The following is a 25,156-nucleotide window of genomic DNA, read 5'->3' as shown; positions in this document are numbered from 1 at the left end:
TATAGACACACTTAAATAAATTATTTAAAGTTATTTCTAGTTGTGTGTGGGAGGTAGGTGGGTGATGAAGTTGATACTTAGTGGTTAGAGCATCCTTTAGCCTTTACATTTCTCCCCGCTTTTGCACAAGCATTTTTTTTTTTTTTTTTTTTGGTCGTTTTAACTCCTCTGTCTGATACAGACAATTGAGCTGGCTTTGATCAAACTTTTTGGGGGGTTGTGAGAGTTCATTCTAATTTTGCAGGTTTCTCAGGCCTATTTATGCACCTTGAAAATGTTGGTTTGCAACAACACAAAAGCAGCTTCACACTGTCCTTTGGTGACATGATGAGAGACCAGGAGGATTCCTCATGCCGCAGAATGCTTGTCAGGCTCTTGGCTTCTATGCTTTTTATTTAAGGATTAAAATATATCATTTCCATGAGATCCCAGTGGCTTTTTTTCATGAAACCTCATCTGTCTGCGACTAGAACTCAAAAATCATTCCTAAGCCTGATTTAAAGTCCTGTGAATGTTCCTTAATGAACCCAAGTTTCAATGCCAATTTCTGTCCCCATCTATCACACATCTAATCACCGCAGTACCCAGGTACAAAAGTTCCTGCTGCAGGAGGTAGAGTCAATTACACAAACCTCAGTACTGACTTTTCATTTTGCCACACTTCTTTACCTGCTGTTTCCTTGTATAAGAATTGTTGGGAATTAGAATTGTTAGGAAAAATTCTTAGCAGACAATTTGGCCTTTTTCTTTTAAACAAACAAACAAACAAACAAAAAGATTTGAGTTTTGCCACTGAGTTTAGTATGAACAGGATTAGTTTCAGAGAAAATCAGGCAAATAGCAATGCTAGCAGATGAAAAGCAATGATTCTCTGAAAAAAACTGATCAGGAATGTTCATACAGGATCAAAAAATACAGTTGCAGTTGACTGAGATCTAGATTGAGAAGGAACTACCCAGACTTGTGCACCAAGAACAGACACATCACTGACATACACTTGAAAGCTGAATATGTAATTCCTGTAAATGGGTGTATGTATGTGAGTTGCCCTGCTGACACCTAAAATGAGCCTAGTATACATTTTCCATCTTTGTCCACCATCTGCTGGGCCCCCATACAGCATGACCACAATCAGATTTTGTTGACTGGATATAAAAAACGCTCACCATATAAAAAACACAATTTCTTGAGTTAATAAGAAAATCTATTGAAGTTTTGAAAATGCCCCTGTTTTTAAGGAGCTCTAGCTTAGATGCAGCAAACACAAATGAGGCTTTTTGATCTATCCTCACAGATCTTTATATACCGTAGCACAAGGGAAGAAAATTCTGGTTCCTCACAACTAGTTGTTATGATATTTGCATTAATAATGCATATGCTGGTAGAACCAAAAAGCCTCCTTCTGACATCAAGGTCACAAGCTAGTAAGCACTGTTCATACATATATTGATGCCCTCTAGTACAAAAAGCTCCACCGAAGTAATGGAGAGTTAACATCACGTGAATACGGACAGGGAAAATGCACAGCAAGATGGGGACTGTAGCACAGCAGAACTGCCCACTTCATCATCTTGTACAGACATGGGCTTTGCATAGCTGATAGGAGTGCAGGACTGCACGTTGTCTACCCACAGAGCTTCCCAGAAAGACAGAAACATTACCCCTTGTAATGTACCACGTATGCATAATGCTATTTATTTCCCTCTGCAAGTTACTGACCCCACACTGAGCTACATCTCAGCATGCACAGCATGGACATTATAGATGAGCTCTGACTTAGAAAGTCTTTCAGGGGTGGCATTTGCAGAGGAGGCTAAGGAAGTTAAGCAATTCAGATCTTTGCAAAACAAGGTGATTTTTAAAACAAAAGTTGATTTGGGACACTTCAAGGTGCGTGTAAAAATCCCAGCTCAGGTGTTCCAGAATGCACACGAAGAAAAAAATCATCACAGACTTTGTTCTGCTGAAATTACCTATTGTACAGAGCTGCTGAGAAAGCAAGGAAATTCAGAGAAAAGCTGCAGCAAACAAATGGAAGGAATAAAATGTATGTTGGCTGACTGACAGGGCGTAAATCTCATGCCCTTGCTGAAGCATCACGCACTGGGGAAGCGGTTGGTACGTAGGACTAACGGCCCAGTGCTGTTACCAGTTAGTGGACACGCTCCCTTGATGTGGCTGCCAAAGCTCTGTGCTCTGGCTCTGAGGACCCTGGCTTCAAAGCCTGCTTTCAATCCACGCAAAAAAAGTCCTTCCTTAAGCAGCCAGAAGGGAATGCAATTAAGGTTGCCTCGTGAAGTTCATAAAAGCTAATGCATGAAAATGAGCAAAGACAAATTACGGTGGAATATTAGGAAGAACGTTTCTAATTGTAAGGTCGGCTGGCCTTGTTCCTTGAGCCTCTGAATACTGAACTGAGCTGAAGAAAGCAAATGAGACGATACTACTGGGAACAATTCTGTGCTGTCTGGGAGATGGGCAGGATGAGTAATATGGAAACTCCTTCTCTACAATATCATGCACTTTTTCAGCCTTTTTCTAGAAATCCATCCATATTTCTGGCACTTCATTTATGAACCTGCATCCTTCAGAAATGAAAATCTTGTTGGTTTTGCCACACGGTTTTCTCTCTCCTCACTGGCACGTTTCCTTAGCATAGCTAAGGATGTTAGCACAGGCTTTACTGATTCAGGAGAAAGGAGTATCTCCCATCCTTAAACTCTCAGCCACTGCTGGGATTGATCTCCAGCTCATGTTAACATATTTGGCTCTTTTTGGTTTGTTTTCAGAGTTTGGCTGTGACTTGAGCTTGAATTACAAAAATACTGCATAGACACACTGAATCCCCCCCAACGTTTCCTGCCATGAAGAACCAGATACTCTGCCTATTCTGGCCTTCTTTTCAAGCAGCTCTTGTAGGCTTGTGTGGTTCTTGTATTTTAGTTCAAGGAGGGAAGCCTGGGAAACCATCATGTTGAACCTATCTCCAGTCTTCACACTGCTTAGGATCATCCACTAACTTCTTGTTGTTTCCCTGTGCCTGTTTTCCAAACTGTAAAATGGGAATATCCCATTAGTAACTCAGGTACTCTAGCAAAAAACCAGCAAGCTTTTTCATGAGAGGGTAACTGTGGGAATTCACATATTTGTCACAGAGGTACCAGGGATTAACGCTGTTTCAGGGTTGGTTCACGTCTCAGTAGGGAATGTGAGGTGAGTGTGAATATGCACGTACATTTTTATTCTGTATCTCATATCTCCCAAGACAGCCACGGGGTAGGGGGGTGGACAAATGGCATTATTCTGAAGTATGTGTGAGTATATGTCACACACTCACGTACGGGGAAACAATCATAAGATGGTGGTTAAAGAAGTCCTTGTGCAATTTTTATCTACGATTTTCCACTATGAGTCACCATAATTTGCATGTTATCTAACATTGAGAGTCCCAAGTTTATTTTACTTTCTGTTCTATTCAATGTTCCGTCAAAGAAATCGACCTCTCAAGGCTTATCCAGCCTGCTTGGTAGAGGTCCTTGCAGACTGAAGGAGTTAATGGTTTGCTAGAATAACTGTCATCAGACAATTGTGTTAAAAAGAGCAGCAGTTACCAAAATACATTTTAGCCTGCAGCACACAAGAACAATACAGCTATTGTACTGTAACCACAGAACTTGGCACACAGATAAGCTTGAAAGGGAATCGTGTTTTGTTTATTACGGAAGTGATGGAATCCATTGAAAGGTTATTGTTTGACTCCTTTTGAAGCAAATTCCAGCCCCTTTGTGAAGGGTGTTTGCAATCTTTGGGTCAAAGGCAGAAGGGAGTCTATTCAGTGGTGTTACCTTTCTTCTATCACAGATATTCTGGAGGATAACAAAATCAACCTGCCTCCAGGTGACCCTTCAGAAACCCTTACCAAACCACAATTGCTATTACAAAGGCAAGGAAAGGCTGAAATAATCAGTAGACTAAGAGTTGATTGGAATTTTCTTTTTTTCATCCAAAACCCCACTCCCTAAATATAAATCCAAGTTTGAAATCAGAATATTTTCAGGTCTTTTCAACAATGATGAAAAATGCATGTTTTGTTTGCAAACATGTAGTTCTCAGACAGGAAAAATGTTGCTTTTTGGGCTATGTGAAATGCTTAATCCTCATGGAAATGGACAAGGAGCGAGGCTGTCGCTTCTTTGGCTTTTACCCAGGACCATGTGTTCTGGTCTTGGTAAAGGTCTTCCATCGCTTGATCTGCAGCTCCCCAGCAAATTAGACTGCCAGTCTCAGTTAGCATTTTACACATTGCTTTGGACACAAGCAACGTGTGAGGCTGCCTGGGTCCTACAGCTGGGGCAGGAGGCAAAAGGCTTAAAACAAGCTCAAGGAAGAATTTTTCCATGCAGCAGGTAACTCCGTGTGCAAGTCACGGTGTCATACAGGGAGAAAACGAACATGGGTTCAGAGATCACCTATCACTTTTTGGCTCAAACTGCCAATTACTGAATGCGGGGAAGGTGCAAAGGTGTGGGCAGAGGAAAAAACTTCAACGTACTTGCTTTTTTATTGGTTTTAAGTACTGACTGCTGGCCACAGAACAGGAAAAAACAATGGTCTGCAGGGGCCTTTGATCTGATCTAATACAACATTTCTCAGGTGTCACAAAGATTAAGTGTCATGTACTGCAATAAAAACAAAAAATCAACAGTGGATCAGAACGCTTACAGAGAAGGTTTTTTCAGCAAGTACAGGCTTTTTTGCCTTTTCTGTACGAGTAATGTCTGAATTAATTCAAGGTACCTTGACTTAAGAGAAGAGAGGAAGAAAATGATGACCACTTTAATATAGTGAGTAGATTTTTAAATGGTAGTGGATTGCCCCCAAAAAATGCTCTTGCAGGTCTCCCTATTCATGGGATGGACGGATATAGAAAATTAGCCACATTCCAGCCGTAAGCTGCCATATATTTTTAATTCCTATAGGGAACTGTCACAAAGTTCGAGGGATGGAAGAATTGGAGTTTCTGACCCCTTTTTCTCTCCCTCTTGCACCTACTCCAACAGAGGACTGCAAAATTTAGGGCTTATGGCCAAGGACAGAAGCTCATGAGATTGGCTTAAAGGCAGTGAGATTTAATAAACAGAACATTAAAACTTGAGATTTTTTTTTCCATCATGGTCTCTAAGGTTTTAGGATACACTGAGGTTGTTTTCTTAAGCTTTTCTCCCCAGCCAGGAAGGATATGGAATGACTTTGCTTTTTCTAATGAAACTCATTGATTCTTAAATAATCATTTGATATTAGGAGCTGTGCCATTTAAAAAAAAAAAAAAAAGGAAGCAAAATTACAGGATTGAGGAACTCTAATAATACAAATACAAAAGGGCTTTTAAAATTCTTCAAAGGTTATTATGCCCTCAACACTTTGCTGATTTTTTAAAGTGCCTAATTTCATTTGAGTCACTTCCCCTATAAATTACATACTTAAAAACCTGCTGATGTTGCCTCCAATACTTAGAAAAACATCCCATTTTAGACTTTTTTTTCCATCCCCCACTGTATCTCAATTTTACTTCAATAGATACTGTCAGGTATATTATTTTTTATTTTTAAACCTCAGGAGCAACACAGATGAACTCAGTTACAATTAGTTATCACATACAATGCAGAGCCATCTTAAATATTCAGTCTTTCTAGCTGCTTTTCAGCAGAAGGTTTATTTTCTGTGATTTTAATTAACTTTGGACTTGGTATTACTAATTTTAAGCCAAGTTCAGTAGGGAGCAGTGGCATTTCATATATTGTGGGATCTTATCCAAAATGCCTACACCTTTAATTAGAAATACTAAAGCCGAAGACATTCAGGCTTGGGTTTGTTAAGCAGCAACATCCCTATCAAGCAACCTGGCTTGACAAAAATATCAAGTGCCTGCTGATCCTCGGAGCCATAATTTTTACCAGCACATTTGAAAATCAAGGCAATTTTCTTTAGGTTCCTACTGAGATGCCTGACCTCAGTGACTGACATTTAAAATTTTTTTTTCCCAAATAATCAAAATTCACAGTGCCTTGTGCAGCCCACAGCTTAGAAAACCCTCCTCCATCTTACAGATGCTGAAACCAAATGCAGAGGAGCAGATCCCTCCCTCTGTGCAGCCGTGTTGAACTGGAGCATGCATGTAAAGCAGTCCTTTTGCCCATCCTGGAAGAGTCAGACCAATTTATGTAGATGTCTCAAAGGTTTTTGAAAGCCACTGGGATTTTCTTCTGTGGGCTTCAGCTGGTTTTGGAAGAAATCTATGGTAACCTAAAGAATAGCAGCAGCAGCCAGAGGCATCACTACCTCTATTTTGGGCACACTGTAAAATGCACCCAGAAATAAATAGATATGTCAACATCAACGAGCAAAGGAGAACCAAATCTAGCACTCAATCTAGCTACTCAAGCCCCCTCACAACTTCAATAGTCATGTTTCTCCCTGAGTTTTGCTTGGCCTGCCTTTTCTGCAACAAAGAAGCTCCTCCGTTAGAAAAAAAGCTACTTCTAATTTCTCTTCCACCCATAGTCCATCCGTCCATCCATCAGGCTACCACAAAGAACTGTGATTTCATGATGTGGATGACGTGCAGCAGGAATCCATGAGATCTCATCGGTATTGGTGAATTACCAAACAACAGGGGTTCTGTATTCATGTGAACACCCCAGAGACAAAAATAGGGAAAACTCAGAGAGGTATAAGTGTGTAACAGTCTCCACAAAGAATATTTTGTACAGGTTTATTATTGGTTTTTTTTCCCAGAAGCATCAGCAGTTCCTTAGGCACGTAATATGTAAGAGCCTAAAATCTAAATTATGCATCAGAAAGGGAGAGATGCAACTTCAGGGTAATAACGCATTTCAAAAATTACTTCAAATGCATAGTTCAGAGCAGCAGCCCATAGCTGGAAAAAAGTGCCCAGTCAGCAAAGGCAGCAGAGGAGTAAAAATGACTCTTCCCTACATTAGAAAAAAAAAAAAAAAAAAGTAGATATCTTTACTTTTACATCTGGCAGCAGCAGCAGCATAACTGTATCCTGGAATCCTGAATCTATTTGGACTTATCTGAGGGGGTGATCCTTCAGAAATACAGTAAAAAAATAGACAGGTTTTGCATGCAGGGCAGCTGGGCTTGCAGTACTGAACTCTTCCTTCATACGTGACTAGATAGCCAAAGAGGACATTGCAAATTGACAATGCAGGAACTATCTGAAATTTTATTTCAAACCCAAAAGAAAAGAATCCTTCCTGTTTAACAGATACACCACTACGATGTAGCCCAGGGCTGATGTTTGTACAAATACGAGCCCTAAAGCCGTCACTTTGAAATCTCAGAGAACTCTGCAAGAATCCAACCCCTTCCAGTCACCTGTCAGCTGCTCTACACCAATCTTCAGCGGGGATAGGACTTTCTACTAAACTTCCCTGAAACCTAGAGATGGGTGATCTTTTACTAATAATTTCTAGCAGGCTTCTTACAAGGGGTATTTAGCTGAGGATAAAGAAACTGTGAGTCATATGTAAAAGCTGCTTGCGTGCCTTAAGGTAAAAGATCTTCCCCTTCAGATCCTTTGATAGTGCAGAGACCAGGCTATGAATAGTTTCTCTCACACAACCATTTTTGGGTTCTGTCTGTATGTATGAATTGGAAAGTATTGTATTGGGTTTTTTGTGATGGTACTGCTGAAAGATCCAGATACTGTCACGCTGACGTCACACATTACAGTTTACAGTGCCAAGGGGAATTTATGATCTAAATATACAGGAGGAAAGGATCGAGCACGCCAGCAAGTCAGAGAAAAGGCACAGGAAAAACAGAGGCCAGGAGTACTTTCACATAACCTTACATGTCAGTAGGTGATGCCTGTGTCTGGACTAGTCTCACACTTTTTCCAGGCAATGGGGAGAAAGAGGCATTTATAGAACATGAGTCATCTGACCTATTTTAAATGCCTGCCCTGGCCAAAAGTAAACATGCCCTATAAGTGGCTCCATTGACTGTAAAGACAAGTCTAGATGCAGGTATCTACAGTGTGCATAGCTATACTGAAAAGGAAGGATGCCACCACCACAAGATTCATTGACTTCACTGAAACTACCCACAAAGTGAGCAATTGGTGCCACCGCTGCTGGCTTCCTGGAGTGAACCCCCCGCAGCCTTTCCTGGAGCCAAAAGTCCATCCTTATTGCTACTGCCATATCATGAGGCTTTTTAACTGTCCACGTTTACTGCCACAAAAGAACAGATGAAAGCTGGAATTCAACTAGACAAGGAATAAGTGGAGAAATCTAGGCATAAACTGATGAAGAGCCACCAGAATGGGATGATGCAGATTCCCTTTCCATGTTGTCTTACTGTTTCCCACTAACAGCTGGCACTCAAAATATAAGCCACATTCTGCTCCCAGCAACCCAGATGGAGTCACTCCAGATCTGCTGTGAATCCAGCACAGTTTCTGGGGATTCCTGCCAGGATAACTGAGAAGAGCACATCCTCTCCAGCTCCCTTCACACCACACTGGAAGAGTAAAAGCGTGAAACACTTGTTTGAGAGGTGATAAAGCCCTGTGCTCACAGGTGGCCGGCCGCCTTATGCTCTTCTTGGTAGACCAGAAAGCCCCACTTTTGGTTTTGGAAGTGCTAGATACAGATGAATAGCAACAGGGAGAACAGTAGCTCTGAGAGATTACTTTGGACATGCAATTTCTTCTCTCTCAGGCTTTAGTTTCTCACCAAGGCTGCGTTGCACATGAAGGCTCTGACTATCACAGTGAGCAAATTTTTATCCTTCACCAATATCAAGGGCTCCAGTTAGGTGTCAGAACCAGGGCTGGAGCTGGTAACGGATTTTTCCCTTCCTTTTTTAATGGAGTTTCGCATTTTCCTCCTGTGCCTAGGTTTACTGCTCCCAGGGAACACAGTCATATTGAAATACTACCAGAATATGTGATTGTAATGTAAGGAGATATAACAATAATCACTGATTAAAAAGGAAGAATGAAAAGAGTAAGAGCTGGTGGCAGGATTGCTAAATGCTGATCAGTGCTGTAAGACAGCCTTTGATTTTTTTAATTAATTATACATTCCCTCATACTTTGTACTGCTGTTGATTTAATTGGACTCCTTATTTTTAGACAACCACAGCAAGAGGAAGATAGGATACAGCTTTCAGAAGCTCAGCTCTAGCCTAATTCTGCCTCTTTCAATGCCACTGGGAACAAAATTAGGCTAATGCTGAGCTCTTCTGAAAGCCTCGTGGTCTCGATGCAGTTTAGCACACTGCACACTTATCTGTCTTGCAGGATGGAGTAATCGCTATGCAGTTTAGTCTGTCCATACAGGAATCCATGCAGAACCGGGCTTAGCATCCATAAATATCCCAAAATTTAATGCAGGAAAGAGCGCTGAGCAGCAGAAAATGGTACTGAGATCTGTCTTCTACCAACAGAATTTGCCCTGATAGTCACTTCAGCCTTGCTCCCTGAAATTTATTTGCACCCTATACAGAAACATGTCTGCCAACATGATTTGCAAAAATAAAATGTTAAACAAACTGCCAAAGGGCCAAAAGAAGAACATGCTGAGAAAGGTCTGTTTTCAGCTGCACCCTGAAATCACGTATTGCCACAGGTGAAAAGGACATGGGGAGACAGAGAAGACCCCTGCAGGCACACACTAATTCACATTTCATGGAACTGCCTTACCTGTGCTTCCCAAGGGTGTTTTGTGAAATTGTTGAGAGAGGTATGAGCAGCGAGAGGCTAGCAGCAGCAGGTCTGTTCAGAGAACAGGGAAGGACTGAGGAAAGGTTACATTACCTCACCTGCCCATAAGCACATGAAACAGCAGCAGCCAGCGTTGGGAGCACAGGAACCTGCAGATGCGCAGCTGGGAGGCCGTTATTCTGCAATATTTGTTGACGTTCTTGAAGCCTCAGCTCCTGTAGCTGTGGGATCCCCCAGACACATATGTCTTGTTGAAACACATTCTGGTCTTTTGGCATTCCCAGGATAGTAATTTCTGCAAAATTCTCCCAATGTATCTGCAACTGTGGCAGTATAAAAGCGCTTGTGTTTGTATACTTTATGCACTTTCAGATCTGAACTCTTGTACGGTCCTGATCTTGCTCACGCTTTCACTGTCTACACAAAAGCCCTGCCCTACCCTGATGAAGCTACAGCAGAAAAATGTGTAGAGCATGCCATAGCTGTCTTTGAACCTTTGCTGTCTTTGAACAACCAGCTCCAGGAATGCCAGAACTCACAAAGCCTCATTCTGCGCACATGTCTTTCTGATGGTTGATGCTTTTCTTATGCCTGCAGCATTTTTTAGGGCTTGCTTCTGTGAGAATCCTCTGATGTCTAATAACAAGTAAGCTCACCTCACGATCTTTTCCAGCTGGTGCACTCCTAAGGTTACTTATGGCTGCCCAAGAACCTATTTTACAGAAGCTGCAAGACATGAAATGTCCCTGATGGCTCTAAAACTCCGTCATACTGGGTTTAAACATACTGCTAGGTTCAGAAGTTATTGTAGGAAGTTGGAGACACTCACAGAGACACACACATGGATGCAGCACAGTCCTATAAGCCTCAGCTCCTTTGAGAACTAGACTAAAAGAAAGGCCTCGCTGCAGAGAAAAGCTTGAACTGTGTTCTCAGGATACCCTCAATTCCTTCTACTTAAAATTTTTTATTTTCTCTTTTTGCCTTAATCAGAAGGTCTCTTAAGTCTGTCTCCTTAGGGAATGCCAAGCCTGCAGCTGACTCTGGCTGCAGACTGTAGGGCTGCAGCTCAAATGAGCAGTGACTCCCTGAATGCATTTGCATTCAGAAGGCAGTACTGGACAGGATAAAAGCAGGGCTGCAGCTTTCTATTCCTGTGAAACACACTAGAATGAGTTTGTCTCTTGGAAGAATGGCATTCTGGACTCTAGAAGGGCTCTTCCAGCTCTTACAGCACACTTACATGCATGACTTACCATACATGCTTTGCTATTAGACTCGGAAATTTACTGCAAATAATTATTCTTAACTGATACCTAGTATTCTCCCTCCTTGCCTACTTTTCACAGGGCAGCTCTTAAATATTTAACAAGAAGGAAGCTCATGTCAGTCTAGGTCTTCTGCCGTAATCACAGGAGCCTGCATAACAAATAGTCTTTAAAAACCAAGGGGACTTTATAACCAATCCTTATCCACACTAAGCACCTGTCACTCAATTTATAGCTTTTTCTTATTTCATCTCCAAAGAGCCCACTCTGACAGGGTAGAGAGTGAGTCTTGCTGTAAGCACGGCTATTATTTTGCAGTATCAATGCTGCAAGGTGCTCTTCCTGGGTACCGCCACCACCGACATGCCGTGCTTGCTAATGCTGCTGTTAGTGACAGCTGCCTGGCTAGCTAGAGCTGAAGTGGATCAGCGACATACAGCACGCAACAGGCTGCCTCATCAGCGTGATGGGAAAGAAAGGCTGCAATACTATTACTATTCCTTCTGCATTTAAGAAAAAAAAATTGCACTTCTTAGTATGCTTTCAAGACATAAGACACACACAGAAAACAGATAAGATGGGGATCAGTTGTAAAAGATTTGCATCATGAATAATTTTAGAAATACACCCCCACACCAGTACTTACACTCCATTGCGGGGGAGTGCTACACTGTGGCAGTGAGGTGATGCTAGTGTGTATGTGTGTCTGTCTGTCTAACAATACCTGCCTGAAAAGATCAGTCTGGATAACAAGGTCTTCAAGGCAAGCATCCAAGACTTGGCCTCCTACACAACCCTGGCAATAGGAAGCATGCCTCCACATGGGAGATGTTTCTGGTAAAGTGCTAAGGCGACGTGCTAGCTCTCTTTGGTGGAAAATTCATGAGAAAAAACCACTTCAACTCAGACAACACATCTCCTCTGAGAATCCTTATGGTCAAAACTCTTAACTAAAGGGAAGTCCCACATCTCCCACCATTTTAGGTACCTGTGCAATCACGAAACATCAGTAGTCATATTGGCTAAGCATATGAAAAGAGGAGGCAGGGGCCAGGCTGTGTCTCTGATCCTCATACACACACCACCACCACCCCACCCCATGAGCTTTTCTCAGGCAAAAGAAGAAAGGACTATCTCCTTGCTTATTCCCAGTCCATTGTCCCAGTACCTGACTTCTTAGGTATCAGAAATTAAAATTACAATGGTAAGAGATGGAGAAGGAAGGAGACATAACTGGGCTGTGGGACCCATTTCACATTGATTCTTGATGTGGAAAACACAGAATAGGAGTCCTTTATGGTTGGTGCTGTAAAATTGGCAGGTTTTCAGCAGTGTGTAGCCTCTGGGAATTCCCATCCCTCGCAGTCGGATGAAACTGTGTGCTGAGCACTTTTTGAGACCTAGGGCTGCTTGTGTTTGCTCAGATGGCTCAGAAGAGACTGAAATGGTGTTTTCTGATCTATACACTGTGGTTGTGTCCTTCTGAGGTGTCTGAGCCCCAGTGTGCCAGGTACTGGAGAGTGCTGCAGCTGCAGAGAGCCTTTTAGGATGTTAAACAGACATCATGGAGCACAGAAAAGTGAGGTTATCCCTCCACAAACATGAGAACTAAGCACTAGAATAACCAGTGCATCACGATACCTGCTAGGTTAGGGAGACCTTAATTGAAGGCTATGAACTGGGTCAAGGAGAATCCCATGGTGAGGGGACAGAGTAGGACCATGTGGGTGATGTGCTGTGCTAAAGGTTCCAACAGACCTTTGGTCAGTTACGCTGCTTTGGGGTTTTCTTTGTGAGGGGGCAGGAGTGTTTACGTATAGTCCTGCTCCAGAAAATACATGTCCATTTGTTATTTGCTAACATCAAATCCTCAGGTTTTTGATGAGCTGAAAAAGTTACTTCTATCATGGTAAATGCTTGTTTCAAAATCCTTAGAAATTCTGCTAGAAGAACACACCCAAAATAATTTGCAATACCCTTTCACCACATGCTTTGCAGAAGAGCAGTTGGCGTGTGCTTATGCCTCACTGAAGTCTGTAAGTACATGCTTGAAGTTAAATATATGCATAAGTACTCATTGCTTAGGGATAATTACTAAATCCAGGTCTCGTTAAGGTCTTCCTATTTTCTTTTTTGTAATTCACTTACATATTCTGCAAGAGTATGATCTGATACAGGAATAAAGACTATACAGTTAGAACTGACAGGCCATTAGAAATCAGGAAAATATGCAGGGAAATATTCCCAGTCTGTGGTAAAGTTTTCTCATTACATTCTTAGATTCTTCTTTATCTCATTGTTCTCAGTTTATCACAATTCTTCATTTCCTGTTCCCTTTTAGACTTCAAACATATATATTTGTAATGGGGCTTTTTTTTAACCCTTCCATAGTTAGTACTTAAACCTTTCAGGGACTTTTGGGTAGGTCTCACATACAAATTCCAGATCACTTAACCAGACACTACAAGGACACTTTTAATATATAATCTGGTATTAGAGTGTAAAGTCTGGCCAAGAGTTTATGAGTTCTCGTTGTTAATGTTAGAACAGCAAAATAATTGTAGTGTGTACCTTTATATCTTCTGCCACTTGAGGCTGGTAAAGGAAAGATTTTAATTCAGCAATACTTAATTCCAATTTGGACATCCCACCTTACTTTAGTGTACAGGACACTTAAAAGCATCCGCATTTGCCCAAATTTCCTCCTCTTGCATCAAGAAGTAGAAGAGGAAGCCAAAGCTGAACTAACTTAAGAATCTCCACTGCAGGTTTTGTTAGCTTCATTTGACTGCAGTTTTCCTGATGTCCTGGTCTGCAGGATTACTTTAGAGAGCTCTCCACAACTAGCAAAGACTTCCATCACCTGAGGATTACAAAGCTATCTGAAGGAGACAAGTACAGTTACCCAAATTGAAATTCAGACCAGAGCTTGCTAACTAACTTTTTTTTTTCCTCCAATGGAAACTTTGACATTAGCCTTAGCTTACTGGTTTAACCACACACTTCAGAATCTCTGAGGCAAGAGCCAAGACCTGTGCGCGATTTCTCAGTGCATAATGGGACCTTCTACTACCATGGCACTCCCAACCCCAAGACTATTCAAGGCGGGTGTTTCAGCTTTGAATCAGTGGCATGTGCCTCATCATCTGCTGCATTATCCCTCCTTTCCCCTTTTCCCTACAGCACTTTGGGGTTCTTGCCCAGGTCTCCCATGTAAATATTGACATAACATGGTCCTATCTGGATGGCAAGAAATAGTAAGTGAGGAATACTGGTTTTCAATATTTTGAAATATCTATACTACTGAAAACAACAAGGCTTAAAGAAATTCCTGAACAGAGCTGTCTAGAGCAGGAGGCTATTTTAAGTATCTCTTTTTGCCTTTAACCCACTATCTCAGCACCCCACCCTTCTTCCTTCCACCTTCCTTAATTTCTTAGACTTCCTTCTTGTTGCTTTGCGTGAGTCTATTTTAGGTGTGAGATCATGGTTAGCTTCTCGCTAAGCATCTACTTCCCATTTTCCGTCTCCGGGGTTTGCCTTTTCAGCAAAGTTGTGAGTCCGTTAGTATAAACAACATGCAGGATTCCTCATGATAAACAGACATTGCCCATAAAGAAAAGAAAATAACTACTTAAGAAGAAAATAAGGTGACAGTATGAACACAGTTAGGTTCTTCCAAATGCAGGAAATAATGCAAAAACTGACTAGTGCAAAGGATGATATCAAATTAAGCTTGCCAAGTCCAGCTGTCAGGGCATGGGTTTCTTAACTCTTCCATCTCTGGCAAACAATATTCAGACAAACCACAAAATATCATTTCTTTGATATTAACCATTGTCTTTTCTCTTGGTAGAAAGTTACTCCATCTCATGCACTGACCACCTTTAATATTAAATTCCAGATAGGCCCATGAAGCCTTACTGTGGAGCCCACTGTGGGATTTAGTTGCAATGTATTCCCTTCCCTCTACTAGATGGACAGGAACTGAAACAGTCAATGGATTCGCCTGTGCAGGCCCCAGCCTGATGCTTCATCCTCTTTGAACAAAACTTTGGGGGTGTTCGTTGTTTGCACATAAGTGGACAACATAGCCAGAACGTCATTGCTGCCAAGTCAGAGCAAGTTCAGACAAACATTCCAGCTCTCCTCATGATGATGTGCATGATACAAAGACCTGGACTCTAACCTAGAAGGAAGTTTGCATCACAAGGTTCATCACAAGATCCAAACTGAGTAGCTCAATGCTTTGTTTTCAGTCTTTAACTCTACCATGTTGATGTTGGTCTATGTTATCTCTACTTGCTTCCTCGGTCAGGCTGGGAAAACTTCCCCTTAGCTCTGGGGTTTACTCTGTCTCTGGAGAACAAGTCAGCTCTCCACTGGCAGCTGAGAGGAGCTGAACCCACAAGGCTCCTACTAATAGGAGCAGCATATCAAACCTTCTCGCATCACACCGAGAATTAGTCCCAGAAAATGAGGCCCTTGGTGGCCTGCAGGGCTCAAGTTCCTGGTATAGCCCAGTGTCACCGACTTCGCAGAACAGCAGCCTTCTGGCAAATTGTGCAACTGCGCCGCCCCCAAACTTCCTGTTTTGAAACCCCAAGAAGCTGGAAAATGTTAACACTGGCACTTTAAAGTGCTAGTTGTGGCCTTTTTTTTTTTTTTTTTCCATTCTTCCTAAAGATCTGCATGATACTAAAAAATTCTGAAGCGGGGCTGCCTTGAAGAACTGGGGGCAGAAAAGCAAGCAAATGTCTCTCCAGGGAGCCCCAAGCCAGGCAGAGTGTGGCATCCATAGGAAAACCATCCCCTCTTCCATGACCTGTGTGACATTAGGTAGCTCACTGTCTCTCCACCTCCCATCTCGCCCTCTCCAAATCGGGGTGTATGGGGTGTGCTGCATCGCTGTGGCTATGGCTGCATTTTTCAGCAGCAGGTCCTGGTGCTGTGCTGGGCACTGCAGACACCTACTGAAACGGCAGTCACCGAAGACGAGCTGTGCCACTTAAAGTAAGAGGCAATGTGACAGATGGAGAGGCAGGTGCTCACGAAGTGGCAGTGAGACAATTGCAATTCATGTGCCGAGCAGCACTCACTGGGCACCACGTGCAATAAGCAGCCACCTGGCACGGCTTCCCGCTCTGGCAAGCCATGTGGCAGATCCACGCTCTGCCTAAAACCCACCCAAGACGGGGAAAAAGAGGCTCTAGCGATGAGGAGCTTCATACAGAAAACAGAGATATGGCAAATCTCTCTTCCATTCCAGCTCATTTCTGTATAGGAAGAGCAGCAACTAGAAATAAAAAAGCATCGTGTTTGCCTTGAACGCTGCAAGAGAACTTATTTATTTCCAATCAGCATGACAACTGCTTCCTTTTCTGGCTATCACTGAAACTCCAGATGGTATATTTGAACATACTTAAACCTCTAACTTGGCTCCTTGCAAAGACATTGTCTTACTGGTTAGCTAAAAATGTATTAATAGTATTGGGATGAAAGCTCCTGCTCTCCTGCACTGCGCTACTTGAATAATGAAATCTTGGTCATTCTGCAGCATTCTGGCTAGTATTAAAATGAGGTGTTTTTGATGGGGACAAGCCTCTGTTGAATGTGCTGCAGTTAAAACCACCACCTATTTCAATTTATTTGTATTATCTGTATTTGACTATTTTGCTAATACTCAGAATTCTGCAAACCTTTCACAGCAGTGGTTATTACCTCTCTTCCTTAATCCTGTCACCCTTTTCCAGTGATTGCTCTGCATCAAAATTTTGAACCTTTCTGAATCAGTCAGCCAAGGTGCTGCCAACTCTTATGGTTTTACTAGGGAATTGTGAGATGTCATTTCCTTCAATCTCCGGCTTCAGGATTCCTGTTATTTTCAGAGACGGCAGCTCTTTATTTGGGTAGCAGTACATTTCTAGATTCACACATCAGGGGAAAAGCTTAAGGAAGTGAACTAGGAAGCCTGACAACAACTGTAATCCAAAACAAAACAAAAAAATACCATGATTATAAGCAAAACTAATGACAGGTTTTTGCATGGGAAGCTGAAGGGGAAAATAAAAGGACAGAGGAATTCTGATAGTGCGTGTGACCAGTTCAAATCAGCCAAAATACCTGCGCCTCATTCCTCCTCCATCACACAGGGACCTGGTGGAGAGGATGGCAACTGCAAGCTCGGGATTTTGACATTTAAGCCCATGCCTCATAAAATCGCTGTACTGTTTTTGTTCTAAAGAAAATAATATCCTGTTTCCTTTTTAAACTGTGTATCTCTTTAAAAATATTAAATGGCTGCTACATTCCTGCCTTTATCCCAGACACTTTTTATGAGTCTGTACTTCCCTCTTCTTTTGCTTTAACAAGCTGGCTAAGCAGAGGATTAGGGGAATGACAGTGCACATGGGCTAAAGAACGGGGCGGGGGGGGGGGGGAAACGCCTTCAAAATCTTACATAACTTAAAAAACCTAAACACGTAAAACAGAGGCACACACCCAGGCCCTCACTCTTTGCACTTAAAAATCATCATCATCATCATCATCATGTGGCCAAACGGCAGTTTGCCAGCTGGACTGTCCTCTGAAAAAAGGAACGTTTTAAATGATGGAAATTAGAAATACATAGCAGCATGTTTCCCAGACTTATTTCTGATGGCGTTTCCCATTTCTCTTTCTTTCCTATTACCAGAGCTTGGTATTCAATAGCTGGGAGTAAGCAGCCACCCCTTGGGAAGGAGGAGGAAGAGAACTACCGAGCCCCTACCATGCTGTCAGGCACCTTCTATAAACATTTACGTGACCTACAGGGTACAGCACAGTTTGAAATCTGGCAGCCTCCATAGCCACTGTGCAGTCGGGCAGTTCCCCGTACTCCTCTGAAAGTTCCTGTATTTCAGGCAAGACCTGGGTCTTTACATAGCTGTGATCTGCTTATAGCATTCGCTGACCTAAATTGGGGATGTTGTACCGAACAGCGTGTTCCTAAGGGGATCTCAGTGTATAGCAATGAACTCGTGTTTTGTGGAGGATGTGGCTGCAATTAAGAGTCACTCAGTTAAACATGAGGACTTTATATCCGCCAGCCTGCGCGGTATGCAACAAAGTGTAAGCTAAGGTAATGTCTGAAGGATTGAGCCAAAGCTCAGTAAAAGGAAGAAAAAGTAATTTTGCTGCTGCACAATTAACGTTAGAGTCGTTTGTCTTGCAAAAACACCCTGGGGTTTTTGTTGGTTTTGTTTTTTTTCTCTTAACAAATTGCAGAAAAGAAACCTACTCAACCTCCTACCCTAAACAGGAACTTGATCCCTAGTGATATCTTCCTGTCCTGTCCCTATTTATAGAAGTAAGGTCACCTAAATAAGAACAGAAATCGTATCATATGATTTTTGGTGACCAACTGAATTCTGCATATTGAGAATTCAGAGGAATACATATGAATAGCCCACATCGAAAACCAGTTGGAAAGAACACCTCACTGGCCATTTTTGTGTGGAGAACAACTAACCACTTCATGAGACATGCAGTCAGTTATTTGGAATTTGGTTATCTTTCCCTACATCGAATAATCAAGTCATTAGATGGACAGAAATTTTGCTTGCAAAACTGTTCTACAATGTGCCATTGTTTATTGAAAGCCTACAATAGACACATTTCCACTATGGTACTGTTAATGGTATAAACAATTGATGAAAACTGCAAAAATTAAGGAATCTGTAAGGGTCACTTGATGAGAAATTTGGAAACTCACACACACACAGAGCTGGGAATTTTACTGTTTGCAAAAAATTTGTAACTGCTTCCCTATACATGCTGCTACACAGCAGGGTTTGAATTCAGGACCTCCGGCACCACCACTGTTTGACATGTGAGCTGAGGGGGGGTTAACTTTCAGGCTTTTGACCTGTCCCAGGACTGACAGGCATGCTCCAAACGGCACCTGCAGCCACATCTAGAAAAAGCCTTTTTTTTTGGTCATCCCCTGGAGCCAGACAGTGTTTTGTTTTCTATTCTTTTACCATAAACCAACATAGGGTGAAAAAAGTCAAACTTTACCTAGACATAGACACCTATTTGAATATAAGTTTACATAAATACATAATTTACACACACATACAAGCACAAATAAATGGGCCTATTTTATAATCCTAAGTAAAATTTTCTATTTGACAGCATTCTTCTTTCAAAACTCATTTGGTGTTAATTATGATCCATAATTCCTATCTTGTCATGTCAGGCAGTCCTTCGAACTGAACCTAATGATGAGGAAAGCCAAGTACTTCCATCATGTTTAATGCAGTTTCCAAAGTATCTTTATTTACACAACTAAATATTTTATGGGCCAAAGATTCAGGGCTACTTGAAATGATGAATTAATCCCTCCAAGGGGTTTTGTACATGGATAAGAAGTTTGTCTAGGCTTGAGGCATATAATGAAAGGGAAGATTTAGTCATTCCCTTTCTTTTACAGGCTGCCTCCATCCTTCCATTGCTCATTCACAAATCCCTCGGTGCCTCTGTAGGCAGACAAGTTGTAGGTGGATCTGAGGTAGAGGCTGCTGCTAGCATTTTCTACTGCCTCTGTGAGCAGCAACACGCAGCAGAGCAAGCCTCCTCTTACAAACAGAGAGGTCAGCTCTGCCGACAGCAGAGTTTCAATCTCTGCTTATTATAGCAAATGGAGAGCCAATGGAAATGGGGAAATTCAGTCCTAAGCGGCAGCCAGAGGGGCCAGCTTTCTATGAACTAGACATTGCTTCTGGAGAACAACCAGGCTGCGTGGCCCCAAGGGTTCAGACCAGCTGTGTGACTCAGCCTTGGTGTATTTGAACGTGTGAGGAGGAGAGGAGGTCGCCTGCAGCAGTCTCTGCTCGGTTGGTGCCTGAAGGGCCAGCTCCAAGGGCTTCAGCCCAGCTTGGCCATGATGGAGGCTCGGGACCCTGCACAGCCGCGGTGCACACACACGCATCTTCCCTGCCCTAGCACAGCATGTGCATGTCAGCTCATCTCTGCCGTGGGCATCAACATCCCAAAGTTTGCATACCTCTTCAGTGCTAAATTATAACGCAGGTGCAGATAAAGAAATATCTCAGATTAGTTCAGCCCAATCCCTTGCTCTTGTGCTGTTTGCATTAACTTGCCCACATGGCAGTTCATTACCAGGCACACTACGGCACCGTTGGCAGCCATATACACCCTCCTTTTTTAAACTAGACTAGAAAAAGAAAGCTGAGCGCTTACAGAGGATTTCTCTGTGTGGTGCTTCTGAGACCGAAGGTTCTCTTTATGGTTAATACATCATTCCACACTACAGTCATTTCCTCTGAAGTAAATGGAATTTTGCCATTATACTTTATGTTTATTGATATATGTTTCTTAGCTGAATTGACATTCCCCTGTTGCCTTTTTTTTCTACCCTGAAATTGCAGGAAACCAAAAATCCTTCAACAGTAACGAGTTAAGTTCGTTAGCGTGCAGAGCTGTGTACTCTCCCATTAAGTGGGCTGAGGTTAAAGTGGGCACCATTTCCACATTAATATGTATATGCCAGGGCAGCAACACCGGTTCTGCTGTAATGTTTCAGGCTAAGGGGTCAACTGTTTAGCTGGGATGCTTCCTAGCAAGATTTTGATACTGTTTAACCAATGATTGAGCGGAGGAAGACTTTCCTTGTGACTTAACGTTGAAGGGTGTCATAGGGAGGCCTTTGAGGTTGAAGAATCAAAACCATCTGATTCTTTGTGGTGGCTAAAATACTTATGGTGCTTCTGGAAGACACTGCTATTAGGATCTTCTCCCTAAACAATCCATCTCCAGACCTGACTCCAACTGGACATCTCCCTTGCTGTCTGTTGACAATTGCTATTATGTGTTGCTGTGGATTGTTAAATGAGTTCCCTGTACTTCATCTCAGAGGCAGCAGAGGTTAAGAGATGGAGGAGCTGGGTGGCTGGAGGGACTAGTAGTGCTGCACAAAGCTTCTCACCTCCTATCTGAACCCTGCTGCGATTTTTGCGTGACCAGAAATGGTTACTATGTGATGCTGGTTTGGTAAATTCTGCAAAATAAGTTATTTTGTGGCTTTTCCCCCTTTTTTGGTGCATCTACATCACAAAACCACTTCTTACTACTAGCTACAATACTACAGCAACACTTGCTACCCAGCATGAGTAAATCTGAGCACCTAAGCCATAGCTAGTCACCTAATTAAGTGACCTGGTTTTCTCAGGAGCAGAATATGTCTTCCAGCTCCCACTGCACTCAGCAGCTGTGAAAATCAGGCCACTTTTGTAAGTGGCCAAACATAGTTGTGATTAGTTTCAGGTACACAACTTTTATAAAACCTGATCTTGACAGGGCCTGGGAGCTGGAGCACCTGGCAGATGGGTCCTCTCCAGGTTCTGGCTGGTGGCAGCAGAGGAAGCTATTTGAGAGGGATGCAGTGTGTGCCTTGTTTTGTGACTAACCAGAGGCTATCAGTAATCATCATCATTCCCAGCACTAAATTAAAAAAAAAAAAAAGAAAAAGAAAAGGTCTCTCAGCTTCAGGTCTGGTGATAAAAATATACTTTGGCTTTTGTTTGCTTTATGCAGTATTTCCTCCTTGCACTGAAAATTAAATTGAAAAGGGAGTTTATTGTCCCCATGGAAGAGATAGGCACCTTTTGAAACCACACATGAACAAACGTGTGGGGCCCAGCCTAATGTTTTCTAACGCCCCTTGGGGTCTCAGGAGTACAAAGGCAGCAGAGAAGGAGCTGCAGTCAGTTCCAGCAGAGCTCTATTGTGCGATTTGTTCCAAGGAAACATCAATTCGTTAAGTGAACAAGTCAACAAGGGTGGGTGGCAGAACCGTCTGTCCTGCTAGATTGTGCATGACTCCTTCAGAGTTCTGCTCTGGGGTCTGGAGAGAGTAAATAACAAGTGGGAGCCAGCTTGTTTGCCCTCACTTTGCAACAGGAGAAACTGCTCATTTCAAAGCCAGAGCTTTACTCGTGAGGGTGTTTTTAATTCACTGCCTGGGATGCAACACAGACACGCACACTTCAGTGGCAAGATGTATGGTTAGGAGAGTCACATTGTAGTTGTGTTTTAAAGAGTATAAACAATGAAGGCAAGGGGCATGTGTGTGTGAGTGTGTGACCTGAGCAAAGGCAACAATAACAGAAATGGATGGTAAAACCAGGGTAGGGAAAATCCACAGCCAGCCACAGAAAATCCACAGGCTCTGCTGGAGGAGCAGTGTCCCTGAAAGGTTCTCAGCTTATGCAAGGGGAGAGCTTATTGCTCTTTGCTCTTGTCTGAACTACTTTTCAAGGAAAAGCAGTGGCTGTTTTGCACAGTGCATCCGAGCCAGACTAGGGAAAGGTCAGCAAGATAGAACAGCCCAAACTACGATGTTGACCGCACAAGATACATCCTTCCAGAATGCAGGTGCTTGGACCAGCGCTCTGCTCGTCTCAAATGAATGCTGGCAGATAAGGGCAGCAAAATGCTTCAGGAGGAAGTATTTTCATAATCACACATTTGCAACACAGCCCTTTTTTGCAGCATTATCTTTCTGCCTTCCTCTTACCCTCAAAATGAACAAAAATATGTATATTCAAGGGGTGGGGAAGCCATGGGCAGAGCTGAAACACAGCTGAGTCAACAACACATGTCTACGAGCTCGGCTGGTGGGTAACACTGCATATTCCTGCATGGTTATTGGAGTGCTTTTGAAAGTCATCACTGCGGACAGAAAGGGTGACAGAAGCGCAGTAAACATCCTACACAGCACTAAGGGCAGAAACATGAAATGCTGGAGGGTCCCAGCTGCCCGAATCCTAGAGCCATGGGTTGGACCCTGGAGTCATGACCCTTTGCCCTTACTTGGACACTCTTCCTATAACCACCCAGCAGCATCTTTTCACAGCAGATAACGCAGAGTGGGTACATACTACATTGATCTCGTCCCTTTGGTCAGACACATTCCCTCTAGCTTAAAGGTGTCAGCAAGTCTTTTGCGCTATTATTGAGTTGTAACATACCATATTTAGTAAGATTAGGTTATGGCTTGAAGCTGGCTGGTGTAAACTAGAAGTTTTCCTGTCCTCAGTCAGATTTTCTGTCGCTAACAACAGGCAACTGAGACATGGCGTATAACCCACAGAGCAAAAGGGAGGCAGGTGCTTCAGCCAAATTAACAACAAGAGAATACAACTAGCTGTCACCTTGGTCAGTCCTTGGGCAGTACCCCTGCTCATGCTTCACCCGCTGAATGGTAGCCAGCGAGGCTTTACCTTCGGTGGGAGCTGCGCTGGCACCTGAATGCATCCCCTGTTGTCTAATGCTGGGAAAGACACCTCTGTCCACCAGTGCTGCGTGGTGGGTCTGTACAATGTAGATCCTTTTCTGGCACTGCCTACCTGTAGGATCCCGTCCCTGGCTTCATGGGACAGCTGCCTGGAGACCCCACTCTTGCCTTCTGTGAAGGCTTCTTCCTCTTCAGATCTTCCTCCACCCACACCGTTGTGCACGAGGGTGTGCTGGTTATGTAGATTAAACCAGCATCCCATTAATTTTGGCCTCCTTCCTGCCACACCTGTAGGACTTAGTTTAAGAGCAATAGTGCCCTTCTTCCCTTAAGTAGGAAGCTCTGAAGTCACCTATTCACGGGGAATTTGCCTCCTGACACCCAACAAAGGGCCTGACTTCTGCCTCACGACCGTAATGTTTCTACCCTTTTCTGCCTCCTTCATTCATAATTTTTGCTAAATATTCATGCCATTTGGATTCCAGGTGAATTCCCCATGTTGGCTGTCTCTAGTGTTACGAAGTGGAGCTGATGCACGGCTGCATTTCAACGCTGATCTCTAGCATTTGGAAAACGCTATTACATGTCTACAAGTTAAACAGCACTGTGCTGACTTACTCTGGAACTGGAAAATTTGCTGAACAAAAGACTTGGGGTCTTCCCAGCTGGAGTGAAAAGGGATTTATAGGCATCCTGAAGGGAAATGAGCAAAAGAGCACTTCCAACGTAGCAAGGACTGAGGGCAGCTAGCAAATTTTGGCAGGTTATTCTGACCTGAAAAGCTCTGGTGTGTGCCCCCTGGTGGCAGCTGGATTTTTCTTGTCCTTTTCTGGTCCTTCCAGACCCAAACCTTTTGATTTTCCTGATGAACATATGACCAACAAAGAGGTCATTAAATGCCAATAGCCTTCACTATCCAGAAGAACACCAGGCCAAGCAGGGAAAACCCAGAGCTCCGTATCTCGTTACTTTGAACAGGCTGCATCACTTTGCCCCTCGAACAATGTATGGTGATTTGACAGGGGACATGTCCAAAAGAAAGCCCCAGGGCTGAAAGAATCAGTCTGGAAAGCATCTCCTGCAGATTTTGAAATACACCGTTACAGCCCTTCCCCAGCAAGGACCCAAGTGCCAGCAACAGATCTGACTATAGCCATATAACCCAGCATCACTGAAATATTTTTTATTTTGCTCTCTCTCCAGACAAAAAGCACTGGCATCGACAGGTGGAAGAAGTGTTCAAGCAGCATGCGACTGGTTGGTATGAAGTAATAAATGTTAAAAAGAGTACAAGAGATTAGTGACTTTAAGGTTTTAGCCATTGGAATGTTTAAAAAGGGGCGTTATCTGAAAATCACTAGCAAAATTAGTGAGACGTTATTTAAGAGCTGTAAATAAGTAATCCAGAAACAAGCCTTGCCTGAGACAGTTTGTGATCTTCAGTAATAGCAAAAAAAAGGTGAAAGGAACCACTACTCTCTCCACCCTTAGCACCTAAACAGAAAACTAAGAACTGCCTTTTCAAAGATGTTGAGCAATTTCTAGCGCTCTCCTCCCTGTCTTTTGTACACCAAAAGTCAGAAAGGCAGAAGCAGTGACCCAGGTTAGATCTTCAGAGCCTCAGTCTGAAACTAAAACCCAATTTTCTTGTATTACTCAGCAGTGGTAATAGGTTGCAAGTGAGACAGTGCACCTCTCTGCCTGACCTGCCAGAGCCGATTTTTTCCATAAAGGGAGAATGAACAGGAATAAGGACAGGGGAAGCTGGTTTTGCTGGGAAAGAAAAAAAAAATAAAAAAATCTTTATCTTTCAATCTAACACTTCTTTCTCCC

At 42.8% G+C, this 25,156-nt stretch overlaps 1 protein-coding gene across 2 annotated transcripts in view; it reads left to right on the top strand.

The window, feature by feature from the left end:
* The window catches only part of UBASH3B (ubiquitin associated and SH3 domain containing B), a 75,493-nt gene that overhangs the window by 23,520 nt on the left and 26,817 nt on the right, over window positions 1-25,156 (top strand). The window contains exon 2 of one of the 2 annotated variants that reach the window (XM_040616059.1): window positions 24,527-24,580. In XM_040616059.1, coding sequence (XP_040471993.1) covers window positions 24,527-24,580 — 54 coding nt within the window. Of the gene's footprint in view, window positions 1-24,526; window positions 24,585-25,156 lie in introns of both variants that reach the window. The other variant, XM_040616060.1, reaches the window with a different exon arrangement.

The sequence above is a fragment of the Falco naumanni genome, chromosome 16 (assembly GCF_017639655.2).
Source record: "Falco naumanni isolate bFalNau1 chromosome 16, bFalNau1.pat, whole genome shotgun sequence".
Lineage (NCBI taxonomy): Eukaryota > Metazoa > Chordata > Aves > Falconiformes > Falconidae > Falco > Falco naumanni.
The sequence above is the reverse complement of the archived record's forward strand: the minus strand, read 5'-3'. Positions and strand labels throughout refer to the sequence as shown.